Source organism: Zonotrichia albicollis, chromosome 1 (assembly GCF_047830755.1).
Source record: "Zonotrichia albicollis isolate bZonAlb1 chromosome 1, bZonAlb1.hap1, whole genome shotgun sequence".
NCBI classification, from domain to species: domain Eukaryota; kingdom Metazoa; phylum Chordata; class Aves; order Passeriformes; family Passerellidae; genus Zonotrichia; species Zonotrichia albicollis.
This window is the reverse complement of record NC_133819.1, coordinates 7,675,071-7,700,675: the sequence shown is the minus strand read 5'-3', so window position 1 is coordinate 7,700,675 and position 25,605 is coordinate 7,675,071. Positions and strand designations below refer to the sequence as shown.

At 39.7% G+C, this 25,605-nt stretch overlaps 1 protein-coding gene across 5 annotated transcripts in view; it reads right to left on the bottom strand.

The window, feature by feature from the left end:
- DPP6 (dipeptidyl peptidase like 6) overlaps positions 1-25,605 on the bottom strand; it is a 572,065-nt gene that overhangs the window by 99,609 nt on the left and 446,851 nt on the right. For all 5 annotated transcript variants that reach the window (XM_074550874.1, XM_074550925.1, XM_005480421.4 and 2 more), the window contains exons 6-7: positions 24,396-24,448; positions 6,594-6,675 (exon numbers count right to left, since the gene is read on the bottom strand). In XM_074550874.1, coding sequence (XP_074406975.1) covers positions 6,594-6,675; positions 24,396-24,448 — 135 coding nt within the window. The remainder of the gene's footprint in view (positions 1-6,593; positions 6,676-24,395; positions 24,449-25,605) is intronic.

Below are 25,605 nucleotides of genomic sequence, written 5' to 3'. Positions count from 1 at the left end.
AAGAACAGGCTGGTGAGTTCCTCTAAATCCTAGCAAATCCATGGATATTTGCATTTCTTGTGAGAACACACTCAGTTTCCTTAATGCAGACTGTGAATATCAGTGACATTTAATGCATCAATTCTGTAAGTCCATTTAAAAGTAAGAATCTACTGCTGTAACTTCACCAGAAAACACAGAGACATATAAAAAATCAAACTTCACTAGAAAACAAAGTGACATATAAGAAATCACAGAAGAAGCCTGTGGCAGTGTCTCATCCCCAGGGGAAATGCCTGCATCATCCTATGTGTCATATTTGGGTGCAAGGGCAATTACTTTCTGATTTAGTGGTGAAATTCTATGGCAAATAGCAAATTTCATTTTGTACTCTGAAATATTTCATGGCCACAGAGAGAGCAACATCCTATTTTAAATAAAATTACCTAAATATTCCTTCAGTAACATTTTATTGCAGCACCTGCAGTTTTCCTAAATATCCTACTCTTTTTCCACCTGATGAAGATGCAGTACCAAGATGCTTGGAGGTGAAGAGATGTGACAATTTCTCAGCAAAGAACATAACACTGACTGTGCCAAAGCATCTCTTTAGGGCACAAGGACCCAACACCAAGCCCAGCGTGACAAAGGAATGACAAGGATGTGAAAAGTTAAAAATAGGAGACTGCTGCCATTGTAAACAAAGAGAGAGCATCAAAGGAATAAAACCCCAACAAACAAAACAAAACAAAACCAAACAAAACCTAAACACAACACTTTTCCAGTGGAATTATTTGAATTAGTGAGGGGAGAGGGGAAAGGAGCAACCTGTCCAGGTGCTCAGTGTTTATGTAATATATATAAACTAAATTTTTCTTAAAAAAATCATATTCTGATGCTCAAGAAGGAGATGAGGAGATGGCACATTATTATGCTGAAATTCTTGTTTTTCCAGAATGTAGGGACCATGTTAAAATCTGTCTGAATATCCCTCACTGTGCTTAAATAGGGCTTACATAGACTTTGGGGTTGGGGGGAGAGGGAGACAGGGCAGAAGTCTTTTTATTTTTGCAACTAGCAAGACAAGCAAGCCAGAATAATTACATACAGTAGACCACAGCTAAAAATTGATTCATATGTCATTGCTAAAAAGAAAAGGTGAGGGAACAACAGCTTGAAAATAATGATGCAAAAATCTATGAAAGAATGGTAGAGACAAATAGACCTACAGCAATTATTCACAGAGCAGTTTAAAAGCCCTGCTGGAATAGGAACAACAGCAGATGATTCAGTGCCTCCTGTGGAAATGGTCCTCTTCCCCTGATATCTGTGCAGCCCTTCTGCCTGGAACTAAGCTGGCATGACAGGCAAAAATTCGGGCAGGGAAAAAACTCCTAATTAGAGGAGTCACTCCAGTTTAGTTCCAGGTGTCATCACTTAACCAGCTTTTTTTTTTGCATCTAGATAGCCTAGTTGGAAAAACATTGTACTACAGCATTGAGAAAAATGATAAGGGAAATGGGTAGGTTCTGGTCATGTGCAGCAGGATCTACCATTCAAATGTTTTATATATTAAAAAATCCAACGGTTCACTTAATTGTATTGCACTTTTTAGTATTTATGACACTAAGCTGTTTACCAGCATCATCATTCACTGTTTGATCATCATTTCCCTAAATGGAAGAGGCTGAAAGAATCACTCCATTTTTCCCCTGGCATTTGCATTTCCCTGAAATAGAGATTTTTTATTGCATCTTCTGCACCTGCTGTGAAACTTAACTTCTGTTACCTTTGAACCAATTATAAACTTGATTGCAGCACAATCTACAAGAAAAAGAGATAGTTTCTGCTCCAAAAAGAGTTGACACTGAAAAAGGCTTATTGCCTATGAATGCAGGAATAACCAGTTTTGGCCCTTCTGTGGGCTGCAGTAAATGCAAGGACATGCAAAACTTCCAGCAATCCCAATCTGCTTTCTGGATGTTTTTTGTACTTAAAGAAACTGTGTAAACAATAATAGACTGTCTGGTCAGGAGAACTTTAAAAGAAGTGTTTCTCTTTGTAGAAGAATAAATACTATGATCTGTGAAAGAGATTTTTTAGAATTATAACTGCTGCCTCTGAAGTTGTGCAGAACTGCTTCCCCCAGCATCTGATGTGTCACCATTGCCATTAATATCTGTCAGGATGGTTACAGATTCTGATTTTGAAAAAAAAAAAAAAAGAAAATAGCAGCATAACAGAAGTGCTTTTGCTTTTGATATTGGAGTTTAACAGCTCATGTGAACTGTATTTAGTGCTGTCAATGCAGACAAATATTCACTGCATTTTATTAGAGCAGGCCTCCTGCATCCTCTCCCCTTGTGGCAGCTGGGCCCATGGATAATTCTAGCTTGTATTTAATGCAAATACTTTGAACCTGGATGTGATCATTTTGGGATGGCTTAGATAAAAGCCTCCTGAAAGTTTTGGGTTTATTGGATTCCTTGAGCACCTCAGTTAAAGAGATGCACTGGTCAGTCCCTGAAGCACTCCTGAAGCCCTCCCTGATTTTGTCTGTGCTGCCAAGAAAAACAGCAAAGAAAACCTCTTCACACTGCACTCACTTTTCTTGATAAACAGACAGGTCCAGGCCTGTCAGCCACACAAGTTTCATGAAGCTGAGCTCAGGATCTCAGGCACCATTAACCTTTTCTTAGATGCTGTTGGGGCAAACGTAGCACAGGAACATTGCTGAGCTCTCAGCATGTGGGCAGAGCCTTGGAACATGAGATGGAACACGATGAAACTGGTAAAATATTCCAATAAGATCAATTAACAGAAGGTTTTTATATTTTGGTGGCAAAATCAGAAGTGGGTAGCTGTTGAGTCATAGATGGCATGATCAGAGAAAGAGAAGAAATCCAAAGAGTGAAGATTCTTGTGAAGATCAGCATACCCAGAACAGGACAAAGGTACAGAATAACACTTTTTTTGCAGTTCTGTCATGCCACCCACAGTCTCATATTGCTGGAAAATATCACAAAAACTGAGGATGGTACAGTCTGTTCACTAAAAAGCCACCAAGCACCATGCTGCAGGCCAGCAGGCTGATGAAATGGAATTCTAAGTGTGGCTTTGGGCTGTCAGGTGCACCATGGAAAGGATGGATTTTTCCCAAAGGCATTTTGCATAGTCATTTACACCCACAAATAGTGAATATATCACACAGCTATTCCAAGTTAACAGTGTTTTTCACTTATTCTGGAAAGGCATAAATGATGACTCATGCTGTAGGACAAATGAGAGGAATGAGCCCTCTATTAACAGCCAAATTTAAGGGATGTGTTCCCTCTTGCATTGAAATTAGTGGCTCTCTTTCTAATGACTCTGGAGCTCACACTGGTGAGGGCCCCATTCTTCCAACAGCTTTGTGAGACTTAATTTGTCAAGGCTTTGGCTGAGATCAGAGAAAAGCTGAAGCATTTTTTCTGAGATGCCAGAAGTGAGAGCTTTTTTGCATTCTGATCTTCTGACAGATTTTCTCTGATCCAGTATCTGCCATTATTTAAACAGCTCAGTTGGCATGTGTGGCATTCTGCAGGCTAGTAAGAAGTCAAGAAACATGCTCTGAGGACTTAATCATCCAAAAACTGGCATATAATTTAATGAGAAAGGACAAAATAAAGCAAGATAAATAGAAAATTGCTCCTGGGAATATTCCACTATATTTTTAATTGCAGAGAATGCAGATCATTCAAGCTCTTTCTATTTCAGATTTATTTCTTTTTTTGAATGATTAGACATGCAAGAGAGAAAGAGGTCAGGCTCAGCAACCCAAAGTTCCCCTAGGAAGGATGAAACAGAAGCTACAAAGAGAATAAAAATTCTGGAACCAAGCCCTCTTACTCTCCTGCCCTGCCTTCCCCTTTATGTTGCCAAAAAAGAACAAACCAGGAGATTTCAAGGGGAAGGCTTTTTTTATTTCCTGAAAATTGGGGTATCTTCAAGGTGATGCAAAGCACACTTGCCCTTGGCTCCCTTTCTGGGAGGTGCAGGATGGAGCCTGTGCCCAGGGGTGCAGCACCAGGGCTGACACAAAATTGGGGTCCTCTGATGCTGCAGGACCCCCTCAAACACCCCCAGGAGCCTCTGGGACCAGGGGAGCTGATTTGTGCTTCCCAAACCACAAATCCTTTCCCTCCCACTCAACACATTTTCCCTCCTTCTCCTGCAACACCACTCAGTGAACATTTAGCAAACACATTCCCACTATCAAATTTTAATAGGCTTTAATTTTTCCTCTGTCTTTGCATCTCCAAAGAAGGTGACACGAATTTCACTGGCAATTATATTCTGAGTAACCCAATTAGTCCTGAAATACAGAACATGAACATGGTGTGTTTCTAGATCTCATTTATTTTTCTTGTAAGGTTTTTTTTTTTTTTTTTAAATTTTAAAAGCTTCTTTTTCCCTCTGGCAATTCTCTGCTGATTATTAGATATAAAAAGATTATATTGATGTATGTAAAAGCATGTTTATTTTATAAACTACAGTGGTAATTGTATTTCAAGGTCAATGACTGGCAAAGAAAAGGGCAAAAAGGCTCATATGTTAGAAGTATGAAAAAATAATGCTTAAACTACCAGTGAATTGCTCCTCACCTGCCCTGATTCCAAATGCAAGAGCAGGAAATAGAGCTCAATTAGAGGCCAATAATTTTGCAAATCTTGAAGTAAAAAAAAGACAAAAAACGACAAAAAAAAAAGGAAAAAATAAGCATGCAGAACAAATTTGCTGTAGCAAGATTTTTCCAAGATTCTTATGGAATTCAACAAAGGGACTTTTAAAGGTACCAAATATATATATATAGAATGTACCCCATGGAAGGAACATGCATGAAACTTGATGTCTTCAGGAATTCCTAGGGCTTTCACTGTAAATTTCACTGTAAATTACAGTTTTCACTGTAAATTGCTTAAAAAATATGATGGAAATTGGTATTGCCCTCTTCAGCATTAAATTATAAAGTTTATTATAAAGAAGACTTTTCTTCTCCTGGATTGTGCGTACTCTCCTGTTCGAAATATATTTCATTTGTCTATTTTGGTATGAACATTTTTCTTCGTTTTGGTATAAAATCTCCTTAGATTCTCTTTCCAAGGTGGGAATCAGGTGCAGCCCTTCAGCTTGGTAAAATGAGCATGATGCAAGTGAGCAGTGAGCTGTGACCACAGGCGCTGAGGGCACACAATTCACAGCAAAACTCTATTAAAGGAAGGAAGATTCACTTGTGGGGTGGAGAATGTGACAAATGACGCTCAATATTAGATTTTAATTAGAAAATGTAGTTTTTGTTACATATTATGGAATTCTGACTTTAGACTTAAAATAGAGCTAGTGAGCAGTGAAGGGAAAAATGTTTTGGCTTCCTTTGCCAGGTCCTAAAGGTATTCCCTGCACATGCTGGGGGGATTGGAACAATTTGATATGTGAGTTCCCCCAGCTGTGTGCAGTGAAGGCAAAGAGCTCCTCAGAGGACATTTTGCACAGAGATAAAGCTGCTGACTCCCCTCTCTGATCAGATCTGGGGTGAATGACTCTCAAACACAGTTTTCTTGATGGAGCAGGAGAAGTAGGAGGAAAGCCTCCTGATGGAGGAAGGACTTTACTGTTCTGTATCTGTTTTCTCCAACCTGATTTTCAGGCTTGCAATGATAATGACTCCTATTTTTTGGATTTTTTTTTTAATCACAGAATTTAAAACAATCTAGTTAAGGACACAGACAAACAGTCCCCAAGAGAGGACTGGGAACAGGAGATCCATGCCAGATTTTTCTTTTATAATGAGCTTTCAAAGCTCATCTCTTGGTATAAAGTTTCCATATCAAAAAATAAGTTGCCACTTTTTCATTTCTTGTTATGGTAGAAAGAGAATGTTTAGAATATAGAAAAAACTTAATATTGGATTTGTACCAGGAAATGAAGCCAGGGGATGTGGCCAGGAAATACATGCTCTGAAAAATGGGCACATCCAGGATGGCCGTGGATGAGGGGTAAAATACTGGGGATTTTAAGATTTTTGCAGCATGAACAGCTCCATTAAATACAATGAATCCCTGACAAGTGGTGTGGTTGTTTTTTTTTTAAGCAGCTCTGAAAACTTTCCAGGATCCTCTTCTAATTCTGTCTATTTTGCAAACAACCACAGGGCAAATTCAGGGCAGATCTGTTCTGGAGAGATGCATTCTCCAAACGGGGCTGCTAATATTAACATATCCCCAGAGCCAAGTTTGCAAGTCTGAAGATGCCCTTGTGAAGCAATGAGATGCTAAATAAATCCAACTATTATCTCTATAATCTGTCCTGTGTCCAACACTGGGAGAAGCAGGTGCATCCTATCAAAAAGCTTTCATGAACTGTTCTTTCTCTGCATTTTTCGACACGATTACTTTTCAGTGAATGGATATATTTGGGAATTTTATAAATAAATTACATGATAGAACAATCATAAATAAAGCTACCACACAGGCTTCAAGAAACTATTCAAAAAAGGAATTATTATTTTTTTTTTTACTTCCAAGCAATAGCAGCATGGTCTCTAAATGCATTTGCACACTTGTTTTTTCTCTTACCAGCTGTTGCCCTTTTGGACCCCAACCAGCATACTGAAGCTTTGCATTGCTGACCTCAGGGGGATACAAATTCTGGGGATCCCTGCAAAAAGAGAAAAAAAAGATTTCAGCTTCAGAAATGTCCTTTCTAAGCTGCTGCACAGGTGTGCTTTGGAAATACACCACAAACTTGTAAGATGCCTTTCAGCCAGGTTTCAGCAAACTTTTTAACAGTAAGGTAAACACTAGCAAGTGTTGGTAAGGTCAAGCATTTAAGTGACAATTTCTGTTTCTTATTAATAAGAAGCTGAACATATTAGTTCCACTGCTGAGTTGCCTAAGCCTTAAGAATTAGTTCAGGGATGGCAAACAATGAAATTGTATTTATCAACTCTGATCATGTCCACAAAGGATAAACAATAATTCTACATTTTAATCCAACTGCCACAAGAAGAAATAAAATTTTGTCTTCTGCACCCAAAGACTTTTTTGCCTCACAAATTTCCTTTGAATATGATGAAAAGATTGGGAACTTTATGACAACTGATACATAGACTGGCTTCAAATGGAAAAGCTCCTATCAACACAAAATATCTACTTTTTTTTTAGAAAATAAAATCAAAATGCTTTTCTTTTCTTTCATCTATTACCCTCATTTGGTAGCAGAACACAAGTGACACACCGCAAATGCAATATAGAAAAAGGAGGCTTTTTTGGTAAATGTCAAAGCAGCATAATGTCATTTTCTCCCAGCATAGATAGCACTGCCTTAACTGTATTTATACTCAGCACAAATAATTACATTACATATTCTGAAGTCACATTGCAACAACCCTGTGTATTGTAACATCCTACAAACAAGAACTCTAATAAAGCCTGTATAAAATGTGCCTCATTAGAAGATCTCAAACTGCTTGAAAAAGTGAGGCTATTATCATCACTGGTCTACAGACAGGAATAACAAGGCAATTTGAGGCCAACATCACCAAAAAAAACAGAGAAAACAGCCAAACCCTGCCTGGCTTTTAAGCAAAAGGCCTTGCACAGTGTTTTGCAGAGCATGTTTTCAAAGCAGAACAGAGCTGCATGCAGTAACTCAGCACAAAGTGAATTCTCTTTGTGAAAAATGCCAATGACTTGCTTTTCAAATTTTAATAGTTTTAAAGAATAAAATGGTTATGAAAATAGCAATTTAATTGGAGTAACAATAATTTGGACAATTTGAATTATGACAATATGAGACAATAGAAACAAAGAGTTACAGATGGTCCGGGTACCTTTCTCTAGGCAGCACAAGCCTGAAAAAGGACCCACATTAACAGAGGATTAGCCCTTAAAAACAATAACCTGTTGCATATTCATACATCTCATGAAAAATAAATTCCATTCAAACACGGGATTCTGTCTGGTCAGTGTCAACTTCTTCCTCTGAATCCTAACACTGTCTCCAGGACTGAGCGAGGCAGGAAGAAGTTCATTTCTCCTGATAAGAGGGCAATAAATTCTCTTTCTCTGAAAGATTCAGGTGTCCTGTGGCTGCTATCTCCGTGCGAGTCCTCTCTTTAAAACAAAAATGTATCCTACATAGCATAGTTTCTATTTTAACATTTTGTTATAATCTAAAACTAGGTTATAACTTAAGAGAATTAATACACTATAACTTTCTAACACAGCACATATCATATTCATTTTAATATTTGCAAAAAGCCAATCATAAAATACACATTTTTCACATCTTTATTGCCTTTTTGGGGCCTGCTGCAGCACCCCAGTTACAGTCCCTGGGCTGCTCCTTCCTTTGCAGTGGGGCTGTAGGAGCAAGGACAGCACAGCAGCAAGAGGGATGCTCAGAACTGATTTTGTGGAATCTTCCCACTCTAATTTCCTCTGAGCTGTTCAAAGGCCAGCCAGGATCAGGGCAGACCCAAGGTGGGGACCCTGATGGCCACAGGTTCCCCCTTCCATCACTCCTCAGGTGGAACCCTCACAGTAAAGCTCGAGGTTTGATGGAGATGGGATGAACAGAGGGTGTGGAGGGGCAAGAGGGGATGGTTGAGGCACTGACACTTCAGAGTCTGAGTTTACCATAAGGGGCTCAGACAGCTTTTATTTCTACATGCAAAATGTCATCCACAGCTGCTGCCTGTAGAGCAAAATTGTGTCTTTTATTATGTTTTTTTTACCTAGAAGGTGCCTTTGTGAGCAGCCTAAGTCGTTTTTGTAAGGATAAGAGAACTCATAGTGCTCATACTGAGAGCAGCCACAAAATTCCCTTTGCTGTAGAAAGATGAACCACAACACTTATTCTGGATTGTGTGTGTTAGCTGCTTAAATTTCCAGTCAGATTTGCCTGTTAGGAATCAATCTCTCTGGTTAGCTGTCTTGATTATCTTAACAGAGAGTAACCTCTGAGGGTAGAAGGAAAAGAGAAAAACAGTGAATCAAATCAAAACCTCTTTTGGGAGAAAAAAATAGCACTTCACTATTTGTCAAATGAACTATCTAGTTCTTGGGTTATTTTACCCATGGTGAAAAGAAGAGCAAGAAATTACAAACAGAGGGGGAAATACCATCCCTAAATAAACAGATTATACAAATGGTAAGAATTTAAAGCTGTAATGCTTCAGATAACACAGGTGGAGCTAAGGGAGAGACATGCTAATTACAGCAAATAATTCAGACCAGAGCATAGACAAGTCCTGTCAGTTCTACTCATTGCATCATCTTTTAGAAGAGGAAAACTCTAACACAGTGAAAAATGCTGCATAAACCAGCTTTGGTAGCTGATAAGGCAGAAGGAAAAGCAAAGAGCTGTGCTGCAGACAAAAAAAAAAAAAAAAACAAAAAAAACCCAAAAAAACCCCAAAAAACCTAAACAAACAAAAAAACAAAAAAACAAAAACAAAAGAAAACCCCAAAAACAACCCCCCAAAAAAAACCAACAAAAAAAAACCCAACAAAGTCATCTTCTCATTCTTTGGTATAGATAAGGAAAACCAGAATTGCATCTCCTGAGTCCTTTCTTAAGTTCTTTCATTTGGTTGGGAAGCTTCTTTTGTAGCAAAATCTTGCGTACATCCATCCTCATGCTGTGAGTTATTCCCTTCTACCACAGGCTATGAAAGCAGACCAAGACCCCAGTTTTCCCCCACAAATGCTCCTGACTGATGCACATATTCATCTTGGTATATTTTGGTTTGTTTCTTATCTTTTGAGGAGAATCTTCTTCTCTGAAGTAGACACACTCACTCACCTACCTGCAGCAAATTTCAGTGCCATGTGCAAGGGGTTGAGAGGAGAGAAACCTCAGGAGTCACCTGGAGCTGGGCTGCACCAACAGTGGCCAGGGAAACCTGTGCTGTCAGCAGGCCCAAAGGTTGCATGGAAATGGAGTTCCCTCACTTGAGAACCTCATTGTGAAAGATCAAATTCCCACACATGTATTTGGGCTCCATCTGGGGCATGGTCCGTGGTGGAATATGCATGGACTCCTGCTCTGGTAGCCCCAGACAACCCATTCCAAACCCATCATCAAGGACTCACAGATTACAAATCCATTATCAAAGACTCACTCAGAGGTAGCTTTGGGTTGGAAAGGACCTTAAAGATCATCTCATTCCAAGCCCCCTGCCATGGGCAGGGATGCTTCCCACTGTACTAGGTTTCTTCAAGCTCCATCCAGACTGGCCTTGAGCACTTCCAGTTATTTAACTTCTCTGGGCTATTTTATTAGCTAGAAAAGAGAAGGAGGAGGGAGAGTTGTCTGCACAGCTGCTCTGGGCAGGACTGGCACAACTCTGAGATTCTCTCTTTGAGAAAGCTCTTAGGGATCCTCAAAAAAACCCTTTTGGAGAGCATTTATCAACCACATTTCCAATTATCCCATGCTACTCTAGGTGTTTAACTCTCCTTTGTTAAATTCCTGTAGAGAATCAGGCCAAATGCACACCTGTGAGCCAGGAGCACTCTTCCATTTTACAGATAAATGGGATCTCATGCCACTCAGCTTCTTCTGGGAAGTATGTTATGCCTGTTAAGCTATAGCTCTCCACAGCTACACCCTTCCTTCTCCTCCAAAACAGCCTGCTTAAAATTCCTCTGTACATTTTTCCCCGAATCAATCAATATTATGGGTCATCCCAGCCTCTCCAAAGAGCCAGTGCTCCTCACAGACCCTCATAATTAGGGCTTGTTTGGATTTGAGCCTGTCCCTTATGAGCTCATTTGTGCAGGATGCTGGCTGGGAAATGGGCAATTCTGAACGCAGTTTGTACATCTCTGGCTCCTGGTTTGGATGAAGAAATAGGTTCATTGCATCTTCACAATATTTTCACTATTTCCTCCCAAAAAAGAACCTTAATCTTAATTTCCGGCCAAAGAACTGGCAAGACCTTATTAAACTGTTGCCATTATTCCTTCCACTTTTAAAATGATTGATCTTATAGCTGAGAAAGAAGGGAGTAATACATTTTAGACCAGACAGAAGATGAAGCAGGTGCTACATAAACTCTTCCACATTAAAATGACATTGTCTGGACCAGAGGCTGTTAAATTGCTCCAGACACGGGCATGACCTCAGCACCATGCTCAAAAACCATTTCTGAAGTAATAAATTGGGAAATTTGCTCGTTTAAGTGAAGTTTTTTTGCCAAAAAGTCTCCCCTCAAAATTTCCAAACAAGGAAAGTTCCTGAGTGCAGGCAGAGTGCCGACTGCCAAATCATCTTTGCTTGCAATTGAGCTCAGAACAAGATGTGGAATAAAACAAACTAATCAATCATGTGTTACCTGCATTTGACTTTAAAAATAACTGTGATTAATGAGGAACTTGTCCAAAAGATTTTGTCCTGGTTTTTGCTGAAATTTTTATATCTGTGTGTTCCCTCTTCTGACATCTTCTCCTAAAGAAGGCAAATTTCCCTCAGAGACTTTGTGGCACAGGTTCTCCTTCTTAGCATAAACATGATTAACTCTTCTATATAAAGTTCTTCAAAAGCACCTTAAAAATACCCAGAAATTTTCCACTGTAATTGAGGGAGTGGCTCCGTTTACTTCAAGAAGAATATTTTACAGTGCCAGACTGAAAATGTCTGAAACTGATAAAAGCAGTCAAATTCTGGGATATGGTATAACCTCCTTCTCTAAGGTCTGTTTTCATAACTTCATTTTAATTTCAAATACAGAACAATAGGATTGGTATGGAAATTCTTTGAATATGCTCTCACTGTGAACAAAAATGCAACAATTTTCAGCACAGGCTGCTCTGATATGTCCATCCTCTAAAGAAATTATAAAAACTATATATATATATGTTTTACTGGGGAAAAATTTTAAACCTTCTTACTTCACTATGTCATAATTTTAGAAAACATTAGTTGTGTAATTAGTACATTACATGTAATTAGTTTATAAAAGTTGAAGAAATAAAGACAGCTACAAAAATATGTGGGGACGGCAGAAATATCTCCTCTTGTATTCTGCCTCAAGCCAGCACTGAATGTTTTGAAAGACAACAGTCCTAAGGACATCAGCTCACAGTATTTTAAGCATTTTTTATGGTTAAGTATAAAAAACTATCTACCTAAACTATCTGTCTCAGAACCAGAACTCAATGTCTTCACATCTACCTCTAATAACATAAAATCTGACAGCAGCTAAGACAGATTTCTTCTTCCTTAGAAAAAAAAAAAAATAGAGAATAAAATAAAGAATAAATTCAGAAGGGCAATAAAAAACTGGAAACTTCTTAGTATTTAAGAGATTTTGATGCATGATGAGGAAAAAAAAGCAAACAGGAGGAAATTTGCAAACCCAAATAAAAGGATGTAAAACATACAGATTAATTAATAAATCTACAAAGAACCATAGATAAGGATATGGAGGAAGAGAGGAAGATTTGTAAGAGGCAGGAATGCAATTCCATGGGTAGCACACACACAATTTTAATGAGTTGTTTTTAATGACTTGACACTATTAAATGACTTGTTTACTTCAAAATTCACCAAGGAGAAGAGAAGACAGGTGCCATTAAGAAAATTTCTCCCCCGGAGATACAGAGCCCTGCTGAGACTCGCAGTGAGATAAAATAAAATATCATACAAATGGGAATAAAGACTTGCCAGAACAGATAATCAAGAAATCATACTGTTAGAAGATGCAACTAATAGAACCCTCCTGGAATTCTAATAAAAGTGCTTAATTAGATGGGAAAGGCTCTTCTATTCATTTAGGCTCATCCACTATTAAACATTTAATTCTCACTCACACATATTTTCTTTACAGTAATGTAAAAAAAAATTCTTTTCAATGAACAAAAGTAGAAGGAGGGGATGAAAGTAATTTGAATTTATTAATTTAAACTGCAGATTCATATCAATTCATTCAGCTTCTCTTAAAAACATCAGTGCTCACCAACCATTTTTTCCAGGATGAACAAATTCCATGGATTTAGTGTATAAAATCTAAAAAGAAGGGAATCTAAAGCATTTGTCTCTAATTTGGCAATTATTTTGGATTCAGGCCAACAATTATGAGCTCAGAGGTTTTTTTTAATATAGTCTGCCTGTGTCTGTAACCCCCCATCAATGTAATATTTGGTACTGAGCCTGTAAAACCTTGAACTTCACTAATACCACCTTAAAATCACAGAATCATAGAATGGTTTGGATTGGGGGGTCTTTAAAAATAATTTATTTTTAGCCCCCCTGCCATGGACAATGACACAAAAACCAATCACTTGTCTGAAAAGGAGCCTCCAACTTCCATTGGTAATGGTATAAAATGGTGGCATGGACCTGCCCTTCTAGCCTAAAAAAAAAAAGGATTTAAAAGTGTATGAGAGACTGGTACAGAGCCCTGAGTTGCACTGATGGAGGCTGCAAAACATTGATCAAAAACTCAGCATTTCCCCAAGTAAGCAAACAGTGGAAATGGACCTTGGGCACTGGTAACATCACTTCTAAAATGATGACATTATCATGTTTCTCATGTGATCCCTCTAAATCACAGAAGACAGAGTGAATTTTTACTGTATTTTTAAATGGAACTTTTGTTACTGGAGTAATATTTTGTCTCCTAAAGAGACAATGAGAGACGATAGCACTCAGGTGATAAATGCAACCACTTAAAAGCAATTTTCTCTTACTCATGTGATTTTCTTTTACTCTGTAGATCTTTCTCAGTCAGCTCTGACCTCAGCACTGTGCAAGGCCTAAGGTAAACCCTGGATTTACCAGGGTTTCATTAATATTTTTCCACAGCAGAGACATGAAAAAATGAAAATCAAAATATATGAATGCTGTAAAGAAGGCTAGTCAGAATTGCAGTTATCCAGAGATCAGCTATTCAGAATTTGGGGGGAAAAATGCAGGTTGAAGAGAAACAACTTGATAAGCACTGAGATGTTTAAGAATGAACTGGGAAGATCTTCTGGATGAGCCTGGGTTGAGTGTGGTTCTTCTGAGCAACTCTGCCAATCTACAGGAAAGGATGTTAGTGATGAAACCTGAGCATTTTCCATCCAGCTGACCTTGTCTGACTTTCAAACACTAATAAAAATATGGCACAGTGATGTGATGCCTGCAGAGAGCAATCTGGGATTATTAGTACATAAAATGAGACACAGAAATGATCTCCTATCACCAGAGACAGCAGAAGGGCCTCGTTACCAGGAGACTTCACTGGGTCAGACTTCTAATTGGGCAAGAGATTGATTCTTGGGCTTGTGCTCTAAAATTCAACAGCCTGTGCTACTTGGTTTCAAACCAAACCAGAGTGACTCAGTATTCTCTGTCTTCTTTTTGAAAACTAAGTCTTCAAGCAAATCTTATTTCTACTCATGTCAGGAGGTCCTGGAGGTTTGTGTGTAGGTTCTCAGGGGTATTGATACACTGTCACCCTTTTTTTTTTAAGATTTTCTAAGACTTCTGATGTTTACATTCTTGTAACGAACTTTTTCACTCACTTTATGTAAATAACTTATTGTTTTGCATTCTTTTATGGAAGATGAGAAATTTAATGGTTGGTTTATCCAGCGTCATTAGAGAGGTGGCATTGTCACCCTCCAGTCCACTGTCACTTTTGGAAATCTATAAATGTTAGAGTCAGAAATTAAAAGCTCTCTTTTTTGCCCGAGAAAAAAGTCTACGTCTTTCTGTTTCATGTCCTAGAGTGACAAGACACCTTTCTAAACAGCCTCTCCCCACACAGACTCTGTCATCTCAGTTAAAATTAACAAGGCACATATTTATTTTTGCCATTATTTCAATTTTTTATCAACAGTGATGTGATCACTTTTACACACCACCCCACCACAATTGGACTGGTTTTTGGGTATAGTTCAAAAGTGGATGGCAAAATACTTTCCTTGTTCAGAGGACAAAAGCAGCACTCTAGCTCTGCACTTCTGCCCTAAAACAGAGATGGAGAAACCTGAAGTAGCCACACAAAAGAGAATACTTGCATTTGAGAGGGGGTATACATATAACATATATAACATATAACAAAGATAACATATAACATCTGCCCTCAGGGTTCTGCATATGGAAGGTCCCTTCATTTCTCTTATCTCCTTCTCATGAGTGACATGAGAAAGCAACTTTTTCTATGCAAAATATTTCTATTCTATTTCTCTCTTATTCTATTCTATTCTATTCTATTCTATTCTATTCTATTCTATTCTATTCTATTCTATTCTTTTTCTATTTTTCTTATCTCCTCAAATTTCTACTGGAGCATTCAGTAAATGTCAGGGTAAGGGGTGAAGAGGCATCAGGGCTGGAGTGACACAGTCTGGGCTATCAGCCAGGTATTTTACACCTTTGCCACAAAGAGATTTTCTCAGTGGTCACTGTGCCAAGGAAAATTCTGGCTGCAGCATCCATTTTCCACCCAGAGGTCCTCTCTTGCTTTCCAAAATATCCCCATACCCTTGTTCCCCATATGTTTTGAGCTACATAGGGGTTCAGGATACCCATTTTGAGATAACAGGGCATTTTTTAGACTACTAAATTTGGTTAGTGATTACCTGAGGAAGGGTCACAGCACCAATAAAAAGAACAGGGAGCCCCAGGACATGGTGGGTGCACAAGAGCTGTGGCATGGATGGCCACATATTTCTCAGAGGTGGGGCCGTGTCCAGTACTCAGTGGATGGCACAGGTCCCTATATAGCCCTCACTAAGTGATCTGAGCTCAGGACCCATTAAATCCCACAACAGGATGAAATGCCCAAAATCTGACAGGTTTGGGTCCTCAAAACTGACTTTTTTCACATGGCCACAAACAAATCAAGTCTAATTTTTTTAAGATAACATTATTCGTCCTGTGTAATTAAACAGCACAGTGTTTAATGGGCTGAAAGTTTATCATCCAGCCACAGCAAGGAATAACCCATGCTCACCCTGCAGGGTGGCTCTGCTTTCCCACAGCAGTGGAGCAAAACCAGCTCCCTGGGGATACCTGTGTTTCTAGTTTGTATCCCAGTGGAAACTCCATCCAGCACCTTGAACATCAGGGCAAAAATGCAAACAAAAATTCCTGATTCCCACTGTGAAAATCCACCTACAATTTTATTCCTGGGAAAGTGATTCATGGAAGCAGCAACTGTACAGGCTGTGGTTAGTCACTGCTGTGCACCATCATCTTATAAATTCCCTTTCATCCACCTTTGTTTCCTTTTTCTGTCAAAACTCTGCACTAACTCAACCTTACTGAGTGTGAAAGAGGAGGAATATCCATGGCAAGGAGTTGATTTTTGGTGCTGATTTTTGGTGCTGGAGCCGCCCAGCAGTGACTGTGCTTTGGGCTGACCACAGCCTGGGGTCCAGAGGGGGCTCATTCATCCTGAGGCATGAAAACATTTCCATCTGCAGATATATTTCTCACCAGTAAAGAACATTTTTGTTCACTATTTAGACTTTAGTAGGAGCCCTGCCTACATTTTAAGAGGGTGCTGTCTCAGAAAATCACAATGGGAGAGTTTGCTTCAAACCTTTTTTCCTTTTTTATTCTTTTTTGATGAGCCATAAGCTCTTGACCTTTTCCGTAACATAAGGAGGTTGGTTGCTGGGCTTTTCTCTGCTAAAGTGCTAACATTTGTGTCTAACTATTAATTAACCAAGTTTCTTGGCTTTTTTCTTTTTTTTTAGCCATTACTCTAATTCTTAATATCAAATCCTCCCCTCAGGGGACCGTTCCTTATTATTATCACTATACATGGTTTCTAAGGTGTCCACCCACATCACAACTGATTCTGGAAGAAAGAAGTGTGTGGTAGGAATTGCTTTGCCTACACAAGAAAGGAACATTTCACATTAATAAAAAAACCCCCCAAAACTGTGCAGTGACCTGCATGGGTGAGCAAGCAGCAAATCCCCTGGGGCAATGATGTGGTGTTGAGCTGCTGAAGTGGATTTCCTCCCACCAGCACAGCCAAGAGTCCTTCCTGAGCTGCCTCCCAGGCTGAGCTGCTTTCAACCTTTCAACAGCTTGGAGCTGAGTGATGCTCAAATAGCAGCTTTGCCTAATGAAATGCTGGCTCTTTCTTTTCAAAGAGGCCCAAAATGTGTTCATAGGCAGAAAGCTGGTGTGTGATTTGACCACTGTTCCAGTGATTTACAGAGTGTTTAATTCCGGAGATTATAAAAAGCAAGAAGCCAAACAGCTCCATCAGGGCTTGAGCCAAGTGCCAGCAAACTCAGATGAAAAATTCCTGTCCATCAGAGGATGTAAGGTCAAGCTCCACCATCAAGCTACCAAATGTAACCATTCCAAGTTTTCTGTTGTCAAAATGCAACTGAAAAAGCATCTGACATCATGAGGATGTTCTTATTTATAGCGAGGCATAAAAGCCTCCACACTGTGCAGAAGTGCCCTAATTAACTGTATAAACTATCTCAAAATGTGATAAAATCTATACAATGATAATTGTTAGAGAGGGAGGAGAGAGAAGGAGTAGACAAAGCAGGTTCTCCATGAACTACAGAATATATTTTTTTACTTATTTAACAAATTTCACATTTTCATTTAGTTTTACATACCTTTTCATAAAGATTTTATTTCAACCTCTACAGATCATTCTTGGGGGAAAATATGCATCTGCTCTAAGTAAAATTTAATTAGCTGAAAACGGGTTTTATTAAATATTCTACTTTTTCCTCTTAAAATAAAATGTGGGCACTGGTGCAAGTTTATAAATACAGTGAAATTGTGCATCAGTCTGTACAACAAGTATCACATTTCGCATCCATTGGGTAGGTATAATTTCGCTTCTTGCTTTGCAGATGGGGACACTTAGGCACAGGATTATTTAATGCTACAGACTAACAGGCCAGGTGGAAATAAAATAGAGCAGACTTGATCAAATGGGCAGGTTTCTGAAGTAAATTCAGTTCCCTGAAGTTCTTTTATGTATGATTTTAAATAATGAATCACAATTTCTTTTTACTGTGAACATGGAAATGGGAACACGTGCAAGGGTAAACTTCTTGTCTTTTGAAGCGTACAATAGGATACATAAAAAACTGATTAGGTTTTCTTTAATTAACTTTAAAGTCCATTTCTTTCCTGCCAGTGGCCTATGAAAAAAAAATAAAAAAGGAGGTAGGAAGAACAGTGGGAGCTCTGCACAGAGATCTATAGACAGCACTTTGAAAATTTACTCACAGTGAAGCACTGGCTCAGTTCCTCTCCCTGTTATCACTTCTGTGGATCTCCTGCACGTTTTGTGCACTCACTCCACTCCTGGGACTTCTCTTGAAGTTACTGGGGCTCAGCATGGGGCACTCGTGCAGGATTTTCCAGACCTGTGAAATCCCTGGCAGTGCAGGCAGGAGGAGCTGAGCTCAGCTCCTGTTTGTGTTTGCCATGTTCCTCTAATGCCAGCAAATAAATCCAGTAAGAAATTTGGATTCTGCTTAGGAGTAACTCAATTCCCTCTTTCTCAAATGCAAAATCAGTGAGGAGTGGGAAAAACTGCTGATTTTCTCCCTGATCCTGGTAAGAACATTTGGAAGCTCCCACTGACAAGTCCCAGCTGGATGTGCTGAGAGCTCCTACAAGGGGTCAGCACCAATCCCTGACTCTTGGCTGTGTCCAGAGGAAAATGGCTCATGAGGAACTGAGTGGGTGCTGGGAGGTCTGAAAAAAAACCATGTTTTATGCTGGGCTTTATTTGGTGGAATGCAAAAACAGCTATAAAAAAGTGTAACATTTCTGCTGGCCACAGCAAGAGATTAAATACAGAAGCACCCCTTGGATATCCTATTCAAAATTAGCTCTTGCTTAGGACCTGCAGAGCCACATCACGCCAGTGGTCCAGCAGCATGCACTGGTGGGAAAACACCTTAATACTGCTGAGGGAAATCCTGCAGCTGGGTTAGGAAAACACCCTGCTCAGTCCCAGCCTGACCATAAAAACTCTGAAGTTTTTTTTCCTCTTATTTCAGTGAAGGATGTGATTGATTAAGATAATTCATATTGGAGTGAATTTTCACAAGGCACAATTTTCAGTGCCTAGCTTTCCTAAGTAGGTTGTTGCCTGTATGGCTATATTTTTATTTTCCAAAATTAGGAAAAAAAATATTAATTAAATAAAAAATAATATTAGTAAATGACTAATATGAAAAAATTATTATTATTAACTTCAATCAATAAAATAACTTTTATTAATAAAATATAAATAATTTTAATTAATAAAATAGAAATAACTTTAATCCATAAAATTAATAATAATAACTAATATTTAAATAATATTAGGAAATATCTGTATATGGTGCTGGAGTGCCACATTTCCCCAGCACCTTGCAGGAGAGCTCCTTGTTCCACATCTGGACCTGCATCTGGATCTCAGTATCTATAAATTACAAGCAGTTGGCAACTGCAATTCTGATAGTGCAGCTGTGGGGTTACGAGAAGAGCCTTGCAAAAACATTTATAATGGGGACATCTGGAAGCAGCTCTCAGGAGCTGCATCTGAACAGCAGCAGAGGGGAGCAGGTGGGGCAGGACAGAGATGCTCTGTCATAGACATCTTTTTGTGAAAATCCTTTCTTAAGATTTTTTTACCTTCTGAGAAGCTGAGAGGCCTCAGAAACAAAATGTAAACAATGGTTATCTGCTGCTGTGAAATGCAACAGGTGGATCTGTGATTGGCCCATCTTAGATGTTTATAATTAATGACCAATCAAGACCAAGCTATCTCAGAGTCTGAGACAGCTGCCTTTTGTTATCATTCTTTTCCATTCTATTCTTAGCTAGCTAGCTTCTGAGATGAACCTTTTATTTCTTTTTAGTATAATGTAATATATATATATCATAAAATAATAAATCAAGCCTTCTGAACATGGAGTTAACATTTTCGTCTCTTCCCTCATCCAAGACCCCCTGTGACCACTGTCACAATGCTCATCCCAGGAACACAGGGATGGTTCCACTAGGTGGCACCCGGAGCCAGCAGCGCGATTTTGGGACAGCAGCAGGAGCAGAGCCAGGGACAAGAGGAATGAGGAATTGAACACAAACCCTGCTCATATCACCCAGAAACATGTGGACTGCGGGTCTCAGCCCCCAAGCAAACCACAAGCCACTGAAAGCAGAAGGCAAATGAGCTAAAGAGTAAAAATTTTTTTTTGTGATTCGTGTCAATTTTGGCAATGGAATCAGCAAATGCTTATATCTGCTGTCTCGAAAATAGATACAATGGAAGGTTTTGAAACTTTCTGACCAAATAGCCAAATTGTCACAGACTTATTTTATGGAAAATCCTTTTGGCAGGATCTTTTCTCCTGAGAAGCTTCAGCTTCCCCATGTTTTGCTGCTTTGGAATGTGATTTGGAGAATTGTTTACCCAGCATGTGAAATTGTTTTTACTTGATGACCAATGACAGACACCTGTGTCGAGACTGTGAACAGTCACCAGATTTTATTATCTTTCCTTTCTTCCTTTCCTTTCCTTTCCTTTCCTTTCCTTTCCTTTCCTTTCCTTTCCTTTCCTTTCCTTTCCTTTCCTTTCCTTTCCTTTCCTTTCCTTTCCTTTCCTTTCCTTTCCTTTCCTTTCCTTTCCTTTCCCTTTCCCTTTCCCTTTCCCTTTCCCTTTCCCTTTCCCTTTCCCTTTCCCTTTCCCTTTCCCTTTCCCTTTCCCTTTCCTCTATTCTTTTACTGTAGTTCTAATATATAATTGTCTTTTAATATAATATATATCATAAAATAATGAATCAGGCTTCTGAAACATGGAGTCAAGATTCTCATCTCTTCCCTTGTCCTGCAAACACCACCACACCAAATAAAGCATTGAAATAAAAGAAGTATAGAGGAGTGAAAGAGATGAGGTAGCAAGATGACTGGTGCTTAAAATAAAATATAGGAAGCTGTGGTAAAGCTAAGAGATATTGTAACAAAACAACTAAATGCTTATGTATAACATAAAGCTTGATGCACTTGACAAAATCATGCAGCAGACACCAGTGTAAGGCCTCCCTCCAGATGACCACAAGGACAGGAATCTAACTACCACCTGGAAAGATTATGAAAATTGCTGATGCCATCTTATTGATATTTGCTGATTTGGACTAACCAAGCACATTGGAAAATGCTTTGTAGGTTGAAAACCAGTATATATACTTTGCCCAACTTGTAAGTGGTGTGTGCCCTGAGTGGAGCGGTGACTCCCTGGCCACCCAGAGCTGCTTGATTGCTTTGTTTACAATAAAAGAAATAGAAATAAAATTCTAAAGTTAGAAATAAAGAAATAAAATAGAAATATAGAAATAAAATTCTAAAACAGTATATATGCTTTACCCAACTTGTAAGTGGGGTGTGCCGTGAGTGGAGCAGTGACTCTCCAGCCATCCAGCACTTCTTGCTTGCTTTCTTTACAATAAAAGATATAGAAATAAAATTCAGATTGACTATTGAAAACTTTATATCAAAAGCAGTGGTGGGTGTTACCTCCAATTTACCAAGAGGCTGTGAGAAAGCTGAAATAACAGAAGGGATGTACTAAATTCGTGTGATCTCTTTCTGCTACCTCGGGCTTGTTTTAATTTTAAATCAGATCCTTTGAGTCTGTGTCAGTGACATCTGTTAGTTGTCCTATACAGAGCCAGTGTGAGGAGTTTACTTTGGCAACAGCTCTTGTGGAAAGATGCTGCAGTGCTGTATAAAATACCATTTGGGAACGTAGGTACTGTGGACATTCCAAAATTGGTTTGTCAAACTCATTGAGAGCTCAAAATGAAATGTGGAAAACATTGGTATGAGCTTCTTTTGACTTCAGGCACAGCCTGAATCTGGAGAGCATGCAGAACGTGGCAAAAATAATTAGAAAATTCCCTTTAAAAACCAATTTATGCTGGCAGATTAATGGCATGTTATTTAAAAAGTGATGCCAGAGATTAGGTTAATTGGCTTTCTTATTAGTTAGCCTCAGCAGGGGAGTAGCAAGGGCATGAGTGGGTGCAAATTCTAAATTGCCTGGCCTTCGATATCATAGCTGAGGATGGGGAACAGGACAGAGAGAGGCAGCACAGGGAAAGGGACACTGTCACGGCCAGTTTCCAGGAGGGACACTGTGCAGGGGACTGAGTTTGCTCCCCAGCTCTCACTGCCTTGGCCACTGAGCTGGAGAGATGCCAAGGGCCACACACCAATAGGGTGAAAGCTGTGCCTGCTTGCAGAGGAGGAAAAACCGAAAACAGTTTGTAAAAACAGCAAAGGGGTCATTGCTCAGTGCAGAATTTTGTCACTCCTGCTATTGATAGGTGGAGGACAAGGATGGTTGCTTGTGGATGGCAAATTCATCATCACCAAAGAAGGTGGAATGTCAAACTGAACTGAACCTTGTGCTGTGCCCTGCCCTCAGCAACCTTCATCCACAGATATCCATCAGAGCAATAGTCCTATGTTAAATGTTAAATAGGTGATGAAGAGGTTTTTCTCCCTTCATCCAACAGAGGTTCTACTGTCAGCTGATGTATTTCACCGCCTGTTACATCACATTCACTGCTTGCCTCCTAGATCTGAAGAAACTAAGTTTTCTTTCCCTTATTTTAGTGAAGGATGTGAATGATGAAGAAAATTCATATTGGACCCTCTTTGTTCATGCACCACCCTAAAATATACACAGGACTCCACAGGAAGGATAAATGCCCATGTTCCATGGAAATGGCAGAGTGCTGCCCTGTCCACCACTCACGTGCACCATCATCACCTGGAAGGTCAATGAAATATCCACTGCACAATGTAGTTTATAATGCCTAAAAGCCTAAACTCTGCAAACCACCCCTTTACCAACAGGAGACTCAGTGATCCTTCCAGCCCTTCTTCATCTCGTGGACTCCTGATCCATGACCACCACATCAGGCTGTGGGGACACCAATGCCTGACACACCTGTGTGGCCTCTGGTGTGCTCTCACTTTCCAGATTTGCCCTTTATGCTGGGGACTTCTCCTCTGACATATCCAACCCTTCAGTTCCCTGCACCACTGCCCAACCAAACACAGAGAGCAAGGGGAGCCCCAGGTGGGTGCACAGCAGAGTTGGAGCTTGGGGGGAACAAGGACAAAGAAAGATCATGCAGCAGCAGAAAACTTCTGGGACCACTGTGTTGCTATTTTTTAGCATTTCTAATACATGCTATGCATGATACTTCTATTTTTTCCACCTTTGTTTTGTCTGGAATAGAACTGCGCTGTCAGTCAAGCCTTTCTTGCTCTTAGCCAGGTTTGCTGCAGACACAAAGCTTATGTGCTCCTGCTGTGGCTTCATCCTGTTGCTGAACACTTTCAGCCCACAAGCTACTACTCAGATATATTGCCAGAGAGATGGAGTTTTCAAAAACTAAGCATATTGAGGAAATTCCCAGAAAAAAGCCAGCTCAACCAACCAACCAACCTACCAAGCAACCTACACAAAACAAAACAAAACAAACTGAAACAAACCAAAACAAAAACAAATTTAAAAAATCACACACATACACACACAAATCTACTCCCTCCCCCCCCCAAAAAGAAAGCAAAAAACAAAGAGCAGATTGTGAAAGGGAAGAGGCTGAAGAAGTCTGGAGTGTGTCACATCAACACTACAGCTTTAACAGGGTTGATGGTGAGAAATCTTCTAATTTTCATGTTCCAACCATACATGGAAACAAACTGCAACTAATCAAAGCTAAAGAATCACAGAATGATTGAATAGTTTGGGTTGCAAGGGTCCTTAAAATCATTCAATTTCAAACCCCCTGCCCTGGCCATGGACACTTTCCACCAGACCAGGTGGCTCAAAGCCTCACCCAAACTTACTTTGAACACTCCCAGGGATGGAGCAGCCACCACTCTTCTGGGCTAGGCTGCACAACATTCAGAGGAAGGAAATTATTCCCAATATTCAGTCTAAACCTGCTCTTTTTCAGTGTGAACCTTGTCCTAGCACTCTATGCCCTTGTAGACAAGTCCCTCTCCAGCCCACTCCAGGCCCCTTCAGGCACTGAGAGGCTGCAGCGAGGTCTCCCCAGAGCCTGCTCCTCTCCAGTGCTCTGGTGAGTGGCCAGCCATGGCTCTCAGCCAGACACCACCACATCTATATTCCAGACAAAACCCCTGAAATCTGGAATGTGAAATTCATGTAGTCTAACTCTCTGGGGAAGCTGAGTATTTCTGTTTCCAGACCTCCCCATCTTTTGCACACACAGCACACAGCTCAGTGGAGGCTGCAGCTGAAAGCCAGGCCTTTGCAGAGGGCTGTCACAGGCAGCCATTTGTCACCATGCACATTGTTTTGCAGGATTCTTAATGGCTGAGTTTTTAAATGAAGACATTGAAAAATTGCTTACCCATGAGGTATTTTGCTGAGGACATAATATGCTGTATATGAATGCTGATACACCTGCAAAACAGAATTAAGAAAAAGACAAAACAAAACAAAAAAAAAAGAGATTAGTAACTGCCACCTGTGTTAACAGAGCTCTTTTTTTTGCAAAAACAGTCTAACATTTGTGCCTGAGAAGCTCTCCTAACCACTTCAAAATGTGTAGTAGAAAAGAACAATGCATGAATGCACTTGGAGCTGTTGTGTTTCCCACCCTGCACTTTGTGATGGAGTTTGGCAGAGCTCACACACCCAGATGCTCGGTGTCGTTGCCATGGCCACCAGGTCTTTGATTAAACTGGGGGCACACAGCATCTGCAAGGGCTAAATTCAGAACAGCCATTAATGAGGACACCTTGGTCAGCTGGGGACATTCTCCATCATTATAACCAGACACAAGGCATGGGGGTTTTGTTGCTTTTTTCCACATAAATAAAGCAGGGAGTGGTGCTGGTGATATCAGAGAGGGTTGTCAGGCCCCTGTCAGTCAGGAAATAAAACTGTATTCAGTCAAGGCATAGAGTTGGCCTCATGTTTGTATGACCTGCTAAGTTGCATCTTCATATCAGTCTGTGCTCTGTGGACCTTGGGGAGGAGCTGGGCAGCTTGCACAGCAGCTCATCTCACAAGGGACAGTTTATTACTTGTTTTCTAAATAGTCAATAATAACAGCAGAGTCAATGCCAGTGATTTAAGAGGTGGTGATTCTCCACTGGTGACAGCAGTCCTTTACAGCGATCAGGAGTCAGGACATCAGTGTGAAAGGTTTAAATATGAATAATTTTATACAAATTCATACAGGGCATCACTTTTTGAAATTCTGTCCTGTTACTATATGCAACTAAATAAATAAATCTCCTAGAAATCCAAATTCCATTTGCCTTTTACTTAAATCTTTAAACTATTTTTGCTGTCCAGCAGCTCTCAGAAAGTATCCTGTCCCAGAGAACAAAGGAGAAATTTCTTGAATACTTGCTTCACCAAACAAGTTTGATCAAAGTTATTTTTTCCTAGGCTACTCTTGTTTTGCATAAGTGTATATATATATATATATATATATAATTTATTTATTTATTTATTTACTTATTTATTTATTTAATGCTTATGCCAAAAAACCATGAGATGTCCTGGATGGTGCTGGGAGCCCAGGCAGGGGCCATGCCAAGCACATCAGC